Source organism: Rhopalosiphum padi, chromosome 3 (genome assembly GCF_020882245.1).
Source record: "Rhopalosiphum padi isolate XX-2018 chromosome 3, ASM2088224v1, whole genome shotgun sequence".
NCBI lineage: Eukaryota > Metazoa > Arthropoda > Insecta > Hemiptera > Aphididae > Rhopalosiphum > Rhopalosiphum padi.
The window spans coordinates 75,888,611-75,902,796 of record NC_083599.1 but is presented as its reverse complement, the minus strand read 5'-3'; the positions used below and the strand labels follow the sequence as shown (position 1 = coordinate 75,902,796).

General features: G+C 29.9%; 1 protein-coding gene across 1 annotated transcript; it reads left to right on the top strand.

The window, feature by feature from the left end:
• Positions 1-3,031: 3,031 nt before the first annotated feature.
• On the top strand, positions 3,032-5,034 carry LOC132925743 (piggyBac transposable element-derived protein 4-like). The gene is made up of 2 exons (XM_060990111.1): positions 3,032-3,197; positions 3,461-5,034. The coding sequence occupies exons 1-2, from the start codon at positions 3,032-3,034 to the stop codon at positions 5,032-5,034; spliced, it is 1,740 nt and encodes a 579-aa protein (XP_060846094.1).
• The last annotated feature ends 9,152 nt before the right edge of the window (positions 5,035-14,186 follow it).

Here is a 14,186-nt window from a genome sequence, read left to right as displayed (position 1 = left end):
CATTCATAGGGAATTGTCAATGACGTATTGACATTGACCAGTTATGATTTAACTTTAATTTCCAAAAATATGCATCACGCCCGAGCATCTGTAATTCCCAAGCTGCCAAATAATATATTAGATTTACATAATTCATTGAAAGAAGAAAACATTAAAAGTAACCAAGATGAAAAGTTTCTATTAGTTAACGACTATGAAAATAATATAGGTACTAGTTTTTTCAACAATAACTAATTTGAAGTTCTTAGGTCAAGTTGACACAATATTTGTTGATGGAACTTTTAAAAGTTGTTTACACAATTATTCACAATTCGCGGTTTATCAAATGGAAATTACATACCATTAGTTTTTGTTTTATTAATTGACAAAAATGTAGAGACTTACAAGAAAGCATTTCTTCATCTAAATCCAGAATGTATAAAAAATAATATTAATTTTTTACCGAAAAGGTTATTTGCTGATTTCGAAAAAGCAATTCACTCGGCCGCATTATTTGTTTGGCCATCTGTCGAATTAAAAGGATGCCGATTCCATTTAGGCCAGAGTTGGTGGAGAAAAATTCAAGCTCTAGGTTTAAGTAATGAATATAATCTAAATTCAGAAATAAGCAATTACCTAAAAATATTTTTTGGTCTCCCTTTTTTGAAACCTGAAGATGTAGAAAACTGTTTTACCGATGATATAGTATCAATTTTACCACAGAATAAAAAAATAGAAACATTTACAGATTATATTTTAAACACATATATAACCCCCGATTGTGACTTTCCTCCTTCTTTATGGGCAATGTATTCAGGATCAATTACGCGGACAACAAATAGCTGTGAAGCTTTCCATTCAAAATTTAACGGTATGCTTTATTCTGCTCATCCAAATATCTACAAATTTATTGATGTACTTAAAAACGTACAAAAAGATACTTACATAAAAATTCGCAGCAGTAGTCAAAGAAAGAAAATAAGACGTGAAATATGTGAAAAACAAGAATTTTTAAGAAAACAAATGATTAAATACGACGTGAAGGAAATTACACGTTTTGATTATGTTAAAACTGTATCGTTCAAATTTTTACCAAGCCATAAATAATATTATAACATATAACTTGCATATACCTACATATAACTTTTTTTTTTGAAATTTTTTTACTTATTCTTTTATTTTTATATTTAACGACGAAAACAATATTTTTGATATACATAATTACGAAACGATAAAAAACAATATTTTTAACCTACCTATAATATAATATTTAATGTTGCTATTGACAGTCCTAAGTCTGTAATAAATGGGAAGGAAAATAATGTATTTATATCGGACGTAATTAGTATAGTTGTTAAATATCATGGGGACGCAATTCGTTTGCTGCGAGCACGGCCAACTTCTTTTTGGGGATAAATAGTGGAGGGGACTACTTACAAATTTTTAATTCGTGCTTAAAAATACTTATAAATTATTGATACAATATGGAGAAAAACTTTTCACTTTGGGCGGCCAACTTCATGAAGCCCATAAAACCGTCGCACTTAGAATAAAACTAATACAATTCACCAGAAAAAAAATAGATTTGCAAATTCTGAAAACCAATTTGCGATTATTTGCAATTAATTTGCAAAATATTGGCATATTTTTCGTATCGATGGTACAAAATCGGGGGGCTACGTGAAGTTGTAATGGTTTTTAGCTTATAATATTTTGATGATTTATTTGCAAATTCTAAAAATTAATTTGCAATTAATTTGCAAAATATGCCATATTTTTCGAATCGATCAAAAAAAGTCGGAAGTCATCTTCACATACATAATAATGAGATAACCATTGTTCGTTTATATTCTCCTAATAGTCCTAATTAAATAAAAAGTAAGCACTTCTGATATGTTTGCCATGTTTGGCCTTGTCATTTATCCTATGTTTTAATTATATTAATAATACTTCGTATTTTGACATATTACAGATTCTACTCAGTATTTCCTTTTTGAATATACTATTATCGTTTAATAAAATGTATTTAAATTTATCTTGTAGAATGGAGTACAGTGATTTATTATGCTAATTAATACTATTAATTTCAAGTTCAAAATATTAAATTATAATAAAAAAAAAATCTAAAATAATAGTATACACCAATAATACTTTTTCCATGTTTCTTGTATGAATTATTATTACTAAATACATTAATTTACTGTACACTTACTAATCATTAATGTAAATATAAAGTGTATTATATAAGTGTTTGAAATTTTGTCATTTACTAAATATCAATGTAAACGATTTTATCAATGTAATGTGATTTAAAAAATAAGTAAAACATTTAGATTTATCAAGTTAGTTATTTGTGTCTCATGTTTGTATATATTAGATTAAGAATTTTTTGTTAATTATGTGAACACTTCTTTTACAATTAGTTTATTCTATTTAGTAAATTAATATAATTAATATTCAATATTTACCCATTGTGAAAATTCTTTGAATAGTATAAGAATTGTGTGTCCAGCACAAGCTTAGCTCATAGGGGGTGCTGAAATATTAACTAATACTTAGTAAAATAACGTATCTATATATATATAATTCATGTGTTACAATAAATAGTATCTATCTTACTATCTAAAAAAAATGTATAATAAATTTATGTAAAAAAAAAGCTCGGCTGTAAAAATATATAAAATAAAATAAATAAAATTACCAAAATTGTATTTCCGTTTGGATATTATGACGATTTGTATGCACTTAACACGTTGACCGCCATACAGCCGCCGGCGGCCGTACTGTTGTTTATTATTACAACGCCATCGGCCTATTTTATGGGAATTACGAAAACGTTCGATGTGTTATCTCTTGAACAAATAGGTCTAAAAATACGAACTAAACACCAAAATATTTATTTTTATACATAGATTATTCATTTTCAACAATAATTGTACGGCCGCCGGCGGCAATTCGGCACCTCGATAATACGATTCACTATCAGACGCCATACAGCCGCCGGCGGTCTAACTTATTTATTGTGACAATTTTTGAATTTTATCTTTTAAAAATGAATTCACGGGCAAAAAGGTTCAAGATTGGTGATGAAAATGTTGTTAGAGGGTTATTGGAAGAGTCTGAGTCTGATTTAAGTTCGTTTAGTGAATTTGATGACACGGATGAGGACGATACATACATGCCTCCAAACTCGTCAGGTGATAATCAAAGTTTCAATGGTAAGTACAACTATTATATTATATAATACTTTTATATTTAATAATACATATGTATTTAGTACAAAGAATGTGTAAAGTAAAATATAATATATTTTTTTCTAAAGAAAAATTTTAATTTTAAATAAATAAAAAACTAATAAAGCTAGATACAAAAAATAATTTAAATACCACCTTATCGCAGTATGGTTTTATTTTGTAAAATATAATTTTCTATACAACTTTTTTTTGTCTATTAAATATTTAAAAAATGGTGGTATTTTCAGATAGTAGTGATATTGATGAAAATACTTTAGAGGTAGTTAATAACCATCCAAAGACCTCTAAACAAACATGGAATGATATAACGAACCAAAACCAAAAAAATTTTTTGTTCGAAAAAAATCCCGGTCTAAAAATTGAAATACCGCACAATGCAACAATATGGACATACTTGAACTTATTTATAACTGACGAAATAATTAATTTAATGGTTGTCGAAACGAATAAGAATGCTGATCAGGTGTTATCTAAACATCGATTGACTAAAGCTAGTAGATTTTCTAAGTGGGTGCCTACCAATGATGTTGAAATTAAACAGTTCTTAGGTTTGCTTATGTGGATGGGGCTAGTCCAAATGCCAAGTTTAAAAGATTATTGGAGTGTGAAGATGTTATACAAAAATTGTGTAGCAAAAAATATCATGTCAAGAAATCGATTCGAGTTGATTCTCCGATTTTGGCATTTTGCCGATAACGACCAAGCTCCTGAAAGTGATAGAATTTTTAAAATTCGAAATCTGATTACAAAAATGGTTCATAACTTTCAAAATATAATGGAACCAGAAGAAATGATGGCTGTAGATGAAACAATGGTTCCATTTCGTGGGCGATTAAAATTCAAACAGTATATTCCTGGAAAGGCGCATAAGTACGGAATAAAATTATTTAAACTTTGTGGCGTTAACGGGTATACGTATAATATGGAAGTTTATGCAGGCAAAAGCCAAACTGATGGAAGAGGATTAGGTTGCAGAGTCGTTGTAGATTTAAGTTCCAGATATTTAAATTGCGGCAGAACTATTATAACAGATAATTTTTATACATCGCTTAATTTAGCCAATGAGCTATTAGAAAAAAATACGCATTTAATCGGTACATTAAGATCCAATCGAGTTAAACTACCAGATGTTACAAAAGCAAAGCTACAACCAGGACAAATAGTAGGAAAAGAAAATTCAAACGGTATTGTGGTTGCCAAATGGCGTGACAAAAGGGATGTCACCATGTTATCTACTCGCCATGACATTTCTATGATAGACACAGGTAAAAAAAATAGAAAAAACGAATCAATAGTGAAGCCAAAAATAATAATTGACTATAATGCTGGGAAGGCTGGCATTGATTTATCAGATCAGCTATCCAGCTATAGTAGCCCTGTACGAAAATCCATAAGGTGGTACCACAAAGTGGCAACCGAAGTCTTATTAGGAACTGCAGTAGTGAATGCATTGATAGTTTATAACTTGAATACGCCACAGAATAAACTAAAGATCACGCAATTTCGAGAATTATTAATTAATGAAATGCTTGGATTCATTGGATTTAATCAATCAGAACAGGACCAAACTTCACTTGTGTTACCGAAAACACGACGAGCAAAACACGTTTTTATACAAACTACATTAAAGTGCAACAGAAACCGAAAACTGCGAAAGAGATGTGCTCATTGTTATAACGAAAAGACAACTACTGTAGGATCAGTACAGGCTTGCAAAGATGTGAAAAGGGTTACAACTCTTTGCGAAACATGTGATGTTTACACGTGTGCTGATTGTTTTATCAAACATCATACAAAATAAAAATTAGGTACTATTAATATTGTAAATAAACATTTAAAATTTTTTAATTAGTTTTTAAATATGGAAATAAAATAAATTATTTTTAAAAGATGTTATAATAGTTCGATATTAAAAAAGATGTTTGTTTTATTTTATTTATTCATTTAAAAAATACTTAACAAGATACTTTACTTTATTTTAACAAGATTTTTTTATTTAAATAATACCATGACATTGTTATTGAATAAAATAAAGTGAGTAAATGAAAACTTGTCTTCTATATAGGTACTTATTTGAACCACAATATAACGATGAAAAAATATTGTAAAAAGATTAAAAATATATCAATCGAAGCAGAATTTTTAGCTCTACGTCACAAAATAATTATAAAAATCATTACTACAGCGCCAACAATTTTATCTCTATGTAAAAGAATATGAGAAATGCGGCAGCCGGCGGCCGCATGGCCTCGCAGGAATAAAATGTTACGGCAGCCGGCGGCCTAAAATTCTTAATTTGTAACAATATTTTTGTGGCCGCCGGCGGCCGTATGGCGGTCAACGTGTTAATATCTAACAAGGTAACTGAGTAGGTATCACCTTTTCACGCAAGCAATATGTTAATATACCTACTCGGTTTAGACGGTGATTACTGATTAGTGTAGAATTAATCGATCATAAACCACAAACTAAAACTATCGTCAAAATATAACAAACAACACCTAGTCATAATAAATTAGGGAACGGATTTTATTGTAAATACATATTTTTATTGGAATGAGATATTTTAAATCTGATAAAAAATGTATACGATTTAGATCATTCTAATTAAAATAAACCCAAATTTATTTTACATATTTGTGTATGTATAAATATATATTTTTACATATTTTGTACATAATATAGCACATTTTTCATTTTTTCATTGATTTTCGCCAACGTTTAACATCATCTGCTTCGTCTAAAACAACAAGATATGTCATTTTTGACAGATATTTTAATAGAAAAAATTCAGCAAGGATCTCTGGAAATTGAATACACTCCTTCTGATATAGTGAATAAGAATCATGCCCCTATCACATATGTTGATGTAAAACCGTCTTTTAGCCAATACAAAAGTATTCTTCGACCAAAAAGTCATATTTTTTATTTGCAAACCTACAACAATATGTTGTTTTCTCATTGCTTTGTTCCGGAATAATATTCAAACAGATCATTGGGCGAATCATTCAAAAATTAGATCATCGTTACCAAATGTATGATGATTTACTGTTTTATATTGACAAAGCAGGAAAATGTCGAGTAATGATACCAGCAATCATGGCTCCTGGCCTGGTAAAGGAAACTCACGAGCAATATGGACACTTTGGAGCAACCAAAATCTACCATCTTCTTCGGTTACAATATCAATTGAATCACATGTATCGGACCATCAAGAAAATAACCCAATCATGTGATATATGTCAGAAAAGTAAGATGAACAATCAATTGGCCAGGGGACCGTTAATTTCAAACATACCAAAAGGACCACGAGAACTAATATCATTGGACTTAATAGAACCATTGCCAAGGGGAGAATTAGGAGCCCGCTACATCCTAGTTCTACTTGACGTGTTTTCGAAATACGTGCAAATATATCCAATCAAGAAAGCCACGACCGATATTATTCTCAACTGAATAAAAAATCAATACATTCCAACTCGTGGAAAATTTAAAAGAATATTAACCGATAATGGAACTCAATTTCACAGTAAGAAATGGAGTGAACAATTAAAACTTTTAGACATTCAAATATCCGTCACCACAGCTTACCACCCAGAAGGAAATCCAGTGGAAAGAGCAAACAGAGAAATTGGACGGATACTCCGCACGTACTGCCACAACAAGCATACCAGTTGGGTAGGATATTTAAACAAGATTGAATACTGGTTGAACAACACTACACATACGACTACAGGATACACACCACAAGCACTTATAGGTCTATCCAGGAATCCATTGAGTCTAGAACACCTCATTAAATTCCCAAAAGATACGAAAACCGGAGAAACTACAGTTATGATTCAATTAGCGCACAAACGGATGAAAATAATGGTGGAGCAACGTATTAAAAACTTAGACAAAGAAAAGAAATTCCACACATATGCCGTACACCAGCAAGTAATAATTAAAGAACACAGATTGTCATCAGCCGAAGACCACGAAATTAAAAAATTATTTCTATTATATCGGGGACCATATACAGTACAAGAAGTGAGGCCCAACAACACATTAGTCGTCATGGAGGACGATGGCAAACTGACGACCCACAACATGAAAAACGTCAAACATTATGTCCCACCAGATCCTGGAGGATTTGGGGATAAACTCGTGTTTCAAGATTAAACAACTAACTATATGTTCTGTGTCTGGTGGTTGGTATATGTTAATAAATAAGTTTATTTGTGAAATATTATTTATTATCTACAGCCTGGCACAGGGTAAAGCAAAAGACCCAACCATGAATAGTTATAAGAGTAAGATAGTATCATTATTTGGAGAGGAACATTTGGAAAGTGACGAGGAGTTTTTAGAGGCAGAAAGGCAATTAAAACATAGGTTGAGAAGAGCATTTGGCAGTGTCAGCGAAGAAGATAACCCTGAGCGATGTTATGGAGTTATCTTGTAGCGACATAGAAGAGGAAGAAGAAACCACTAACATAGCCATCAACCGCATCACCGTACAACCTCAACCGGACGATTGTCTAGCGCATAGGAAAGCACTGGCACAGTATCAATGGCAAATGGCTGCCTGTGTGACTAAACAACCTGTAGAGAAACCCATCCAATTACCGCCGTACATCATCGCACAGAGGAAAGATGGAGAAAGACATGAGAAGCCCGGTTCAAGAAGACACCATTCTAAGCGAAGAAGAGCTGTTAAGAACCACTGAAAAAATGATTTATGGAAGAACCCTCCAACAAGTGACGGAAGAAATCCTATCCAAAGCCCATTGTCAACCCATCAAAACAGTATCTACCAGGATCCCACCCGTCAAACCACCAGTACAAGCAGCATCCACGGTCAACTCACACATCGCACCATCAGGAATTCAAAAGAGCAGGAAGGAAAAACGCATGGAAGCCAAAAGAAAATGGTTTCTTAAGAAAAAGATGAAAACTGTATCCTAATTTTTTTATTTTATTTAATATATTTAAATCGGCCATAAGCCAATATCTTTTTTTGTATTCAATTTTGAATAGACCATTACATTATATGTAATTAAATCTATTCAAAAAGGGGACTATGTAACGAACACAATATTACTGCTAATAGTGTGCCACTCACAATATTACGATCAGTTTACGACTAAATATAACAATAGAGCGCGCGCAAGGGCAACATGTTTTAGAAGATAGTCAATATACTCATCCGTTTGCTATCAATCAATATATCTTAATCAACCCACAATATAATTAAACAATACTAAACTATCTATAGTTCCTACGAGTATCATTTTTCCACCCGGATAGGACTATTATATCCATAAAAAACAGAAAAACTAAGTAGTACGCCCTTATGCATCTATTATAGATGCCCGTTGTCAGATATCGATATAAGACCCTTCGTTCGCATTCATAAGACACCTTCCCAACACTCTCCGATCGTGTTAGCATTGATTATAGAATAGACAGATAGCCCATACAATGTTAATATTTGGCGACTATACGTAGGATGCAGCCACTATGGAGCGCTAATGTAGTCGGGATGCAAGGTGGTGGTACCCCGATCATAGATTTGTAGCATGGATGTACAGGGGGAGGGAGGTAGCTTGTCGCGCGGTACCTATCTAAAAATAGAATAATAATAAGAAACTGAAATGCTAAAATCATTGGAAATAATAATTATTATCACTACTATCTTGTTAATCGTTCGCTGTGCACTAGCCCGCAACTCGCATTTTCTGGTTCTGTTTTCTGTAGTGTGTAGACTGTATAATTAAATTAATTACTAGTCCCAATAATTGTAAATTATTCACAAATTACGTATTTTAAAAAATATTAAAACATGTCTGGAAACAAGTGCCAATATTTAAATTGTGGCAAATCTAAAAAACAATTTCCAAATTTAAAAATGTATCGTTTTCCAAAAGATGAAAGAAAAGAAATATGGATAATAAATTCAGGTAAGGAAATAATTTTAAATTTTCATAAAGCATTAATTCGAATATTATTTTGTCGTTTCCTAATAAATAATTATTATTTTGATTTATTAAAAAGAAAATAGGTATCTATTATATGATAAGTGATTTATAAATTTTAAAATATATCATTTACCTACTTACAAATATTATTTGTTATTTTATTAACTTATTTTTGTAAATTTACACAGGAAACACAAGTTTGTTTTCTGTCGAACCAGATAAACTCCATAATAGGTACATTTGTCAAGAACATTTCTCACCTGAGAGCTTTATTCAAAATTTTACTCAAAATCGTTTAATAGATACTGCTATTCCCTATAATTATAAATCTGAGGCACAGCCATCTACTTCATTAGGCTTTGACCAAAATGACAAATCTGAACAGGAGTATAATATTTTAAAATCAACCCCAACTAAAACATATACACGCTCAAAATCAGACATGGTAGAGTTAGTTTTTCCAAGCCCCCCTTCAATGTTTTCTACTCCTCAAAAAATAAAAATAACAAATATAATAGACATGCCTAGTCCAAATTTAAAAAGGAAATCTGATTTGATTGAAATAGATACACCTAGAAAAATAAACCTAAGACAAAAATTAAAACTAAAAAACAAATTAATTCATAATAAAATATCTCACATTTCAAAATTAAAAAAAAGAGTTAATACTTTTAACACCCATAATAATGTTAAGAACTCAATAAATATGCATAACTTTCCATCAATTAATTCCAAGGCAATCGTAACAATGCAATTAAAAGATAGGCGTCGTCCATGGACATTTAATGAAAAAAATTTGGCTTTAAATTTATATTATAAATCGCCAACAGCATATAAATTTTTACGTACACAAAAAGTCAATTTACCCGGGCCATCAACTATTCGTCGTTGGATTGGTCAATCAAAATTCTTACCAGGTTTTAGTAAATTATTTTTCAGTCATATACAAAAAAGATTTGAGTCATCTGATTATAAAGAAAAAGTTTGCACTGTTTGTTTTGATGAGATGTATATAAAAGAATTTATAGAATATTCCAAAGAATTTGATTTTATTGAAGGTTTTGAAGACTTAGGTCATTATGGGAGGACCAATAAAAGTGCCAACTGTGTCTTAGTATTTATGGCTCGAGGTATTTATTCACCATGGAAATTTCCAATTGCATATTTTCTTGCTCATTCTGGAGTTAACAAAACCATTTTAAAAAATTTAATAGTTGATGTTTTAGAAAAGTTATTTGAGGTTGGATTGTGTCCAAAAACTATAGTTTGCGATCAAGGCACAAACAACCAAAGCGCTTTAAAATCATTAAATGTTTCAGAAGACAGTCCATTTTTTTTGCTCAACGACAATAAAATATTTTCTTTGTTTGATGTTCCACATTTAATTAAAAGTATTAGAAATAATTTAATTAATGCATGTTTTATAAAAGATGATAAAATAATCTCATTTGATGATATAAAAAAAACATACGAGTTGGATAAAGAAAATCATAAAAGTAGGTCTCTCGTCAAAATAACAGATGCACATATTTACCCAAGTTCTTTTCAAAAAATGCGTGTTAAATTAGCAGTACAATTATTAAGCAATTCTATGTCAGCAGCAATCCGAACTTGTATACAAACAGGACAACTTCAAAGTAATACTTCATCAAATACTGCAGATTTTATTGAGTTTATTAATAATTTATTCGATTGTCTTAATAGCAGGTCTTTGTATAGCAATAATCCATATCTCTGTGCGTTAACTGATGTAGGTACTGTAAAAACTTTTTTAATGGGAGCTTCACAATATTTCATAAATTTGGAAAAATTAAAAAAAGGAAAATTAACACAACCTCCCTGTTTTAAAGGTTTTACGCAGACCATTAATGGTATATTGCAATTTTTTGAAGCAGAGAAATCTAATAATATTGTATTTTTAATCACTAACCGTTTAAATCAGGATAAGTTAGAAAATCTTTTTAGTATTTTTCAACAAAATGGTGGTTATAACAAAAACCCAACAGCGAGAACGATTAGAACTTCAATAAGAAGTAATTGTATTTTTTCTTTATGTACATCTAAAGGGACAAATTGTGAGGTAACCCAAGAAGATGATAATCCAGTTATAATTGATCCAGTTAGACCACTAAATAAAATAAATTTTAACAGTTCAACATTATCTGCAGATTCAGATAAAGAATCTAATTCTAATTTATCTCTCTGTTTTTCATCATCTGATGAGGACTCAGTTAATAATATTGATAAAAATACTGATGTTACTTTAGAAGACTGCTCTGTTACATATTTTGCAGGATATTTGGGCTATAAATGTATGAAAAAATTTAATTGTAACCATTGTCAACTTGAATTATTCACAGATAAAAACTTAAACGATAAAAAACAATTACTTTTACTTAATAAAAATTATACTTCTATTTATAATGAAAGTGGACTTAAGGCACCATCAAATAATTTCAATAATGTCATAAATAAAGTTTTAAATATTTTTGAAAACAACTATGAAAACTATTTAAATAAAAAGAAAATTAGATTTCAATTAACCGAGCGGGTAAAAAATAATAAAACAGTTATAAAATGGTTAGAAGAATCAATAAAAAATTGTATAGAGCATAAAATGTATATAATTGATCAACTTTTAATTTGTAAAATATTTAATAAAACAAAAATGTTTTCAACCACATCAAAATTAGCTAAACTTTCAAAATTAAAAATATTAAACCACATTTAAATAATAATAATATTTTCATTAATTATTCTTGGTTCTGACAATGTACCTACCTATGAGAATTGCAGCCAGTGTCTACATGCTACAGGAGTCACTAGGAGACTCAAGATATATATTATATTGTAACCCTTGTTAAAATGTAAAAATTGAGCATTATAATTTATTATATAATATTTGACCCACCTCATTTATTAAAGGCAATTAGAAATAACTTATAGTAATTTCAGTATTATTAGCCAATTACATTTCACTAAAATTGTTCTTTTTAGGACTAACCTCTGGTCATGTAACAAATAATAAAATTGAATAGTCTTTTATTATATTGATTCAGAAAGCAAATACTTTACTTAACCAGTTCTTTTTAGGACTTAAACAGTTCTTTTTAGGACTATCCTCTGGTCATGTAACAAATAATAAAATTGAATAGTCTTTTATTATATTGATTCAGAAAGCGAATACTTTACTTAACCAGTTCTTTTTAGGACTTAAACAGTTCTTTTTAGGACTATCCTCTGGTCATGTAACAAATAATAAAATTGAATAGTCTTTTATTATATTGATTCAGAAAGCGAATACTTTACTTAAACAGTTCTTTTTAGGACTAACAACTGTGATCATATGAAAAATAATAAAATCGATGTATTCTTTTATTACAGCGAGCCATTTAGTATTTTTATAATAAAATGTATGTATTCTTTTAATGTAATATATTATTTTTCATTGAATGAATTAAATATATTCTTACGAAATTTCCAATGTATTTGTTCTTTAAGCCTAGTATTTTATTCCAAATCCAATTACCTATTATTACACTAGTCATTAATTTAAGTAATATTTTTTCATTAGAGTAAATTTTAAATCTTAATACATAAACATAAATCTTGGTAAAATTAATAAACAATATTGTCGTATTCGTATTGTACAAAAACTACAAAATGGTAATAATGGTGATAATAATAATAATAATTGAACGCGATGTTTATCGTTTGATCGTGGTTGCTGTAATTAATAACTGTTAATTGATACAACGCCATCTATAGGCAACCCGGTGAAATATTATTTTAGTCACCGAATACTCCTATGCCGTGGGCTATCTGTCTATTCTATAATCAATGGTGTTAGCATCTGGCTACCTTAGCTCGGTCACCAATCGGCCTCTCACGACGGCTATTGGACGGCTAACAACAGTCGGCCGACTAGACACTAATCGGAGTGTGTTTTCCGCTGCGTAATAATCGGTCAACCTAATTATTATCGCGTATTGTATACCCGCCGCCGCGACCGGACCCGTATCGTTATTGTTGTTATCGTTGCTATATCATAGTCTCCGCCGTTGTATAATAAACTTATATTATTTTAATACGATATACGTTATTTAGTAATTGGTCTGCCACGACATCAGTTTGTATTACTATATAATAAGGAGCCTTTAAAACTGTGAGTAATTATAATATTCCTACATATATGCCTGTCAATATACGTGACGATTTTCATATTATATAAATTCGCGGAATAACAATTTAATATATATATATTGCATTATATTCCTACATAAAATAATGTGTGTAAATGTATATGTTTGTACAATTATCTTTCTTATCAAATTTAATTTAATTCTCAATATGAAATGCATTACCTTATATTTATATGTATAAAATGACCATGTCAATATATTTATGTATGATTGTTTTATATTTGTGATTTAATAACATTAAATACATTTTGCTAATGAATAAAAATTGAATTCTCGGTTTTATTTCTCAAATTCATTGCATCCTCCAAAAATTCCATGAATGTCCAAAGTTCCAAATAGGCATGGTGGAGGTAACAAACAACCAGTTTATACAGATGTTCAACATTTCTTTAAGATTAATTTTTATTTACCTCTTTTAGATTTACTATTTACTAACTAATGATATATCAATTCGTTTTTCTGAAAACGATATTGATATCTTACAAGCATTATATTATGAGGTACCTAATATGTGAAGAGAACCCATTAAATGAGGTTATTAAAAAAGTATGTGTAACATACAGTTTAAATTAAGCAGAATTAAAAGGAGAGTTGAGCATTTTAAATACAATGTTAAAAAATAGTGTTGAAATGTTGAAAAAGATTCATTGGAAAATAGAGTAGATTTTTAAAAAAAAAATAATTTAAAAAGTGGATTTGAAAATTATAATAAATGTTTAATTATATTTTTGTCGATTCCTACCAATACAGCATCAAATGAAAGAAGTTTTTCTTCATTAAAAAAAACT

Bases quoted from the DNA above. Each gene is read 5' to 3' on its own strand.
- LOC132925743 (XM_060990111.1), top strand. From the start codon at position 3,032: ATGAATTCACGGGCAAAAAGGTTCAAGATTGGTGATGAAAATGTTGTT. The intron at 3,198-3,460 runs GTAAGTACAACT...TGGTATTTTCAG, and splicing joins TGATAATCAAAGTTTCAATG to ATAGTAGTGATATTGATGAA.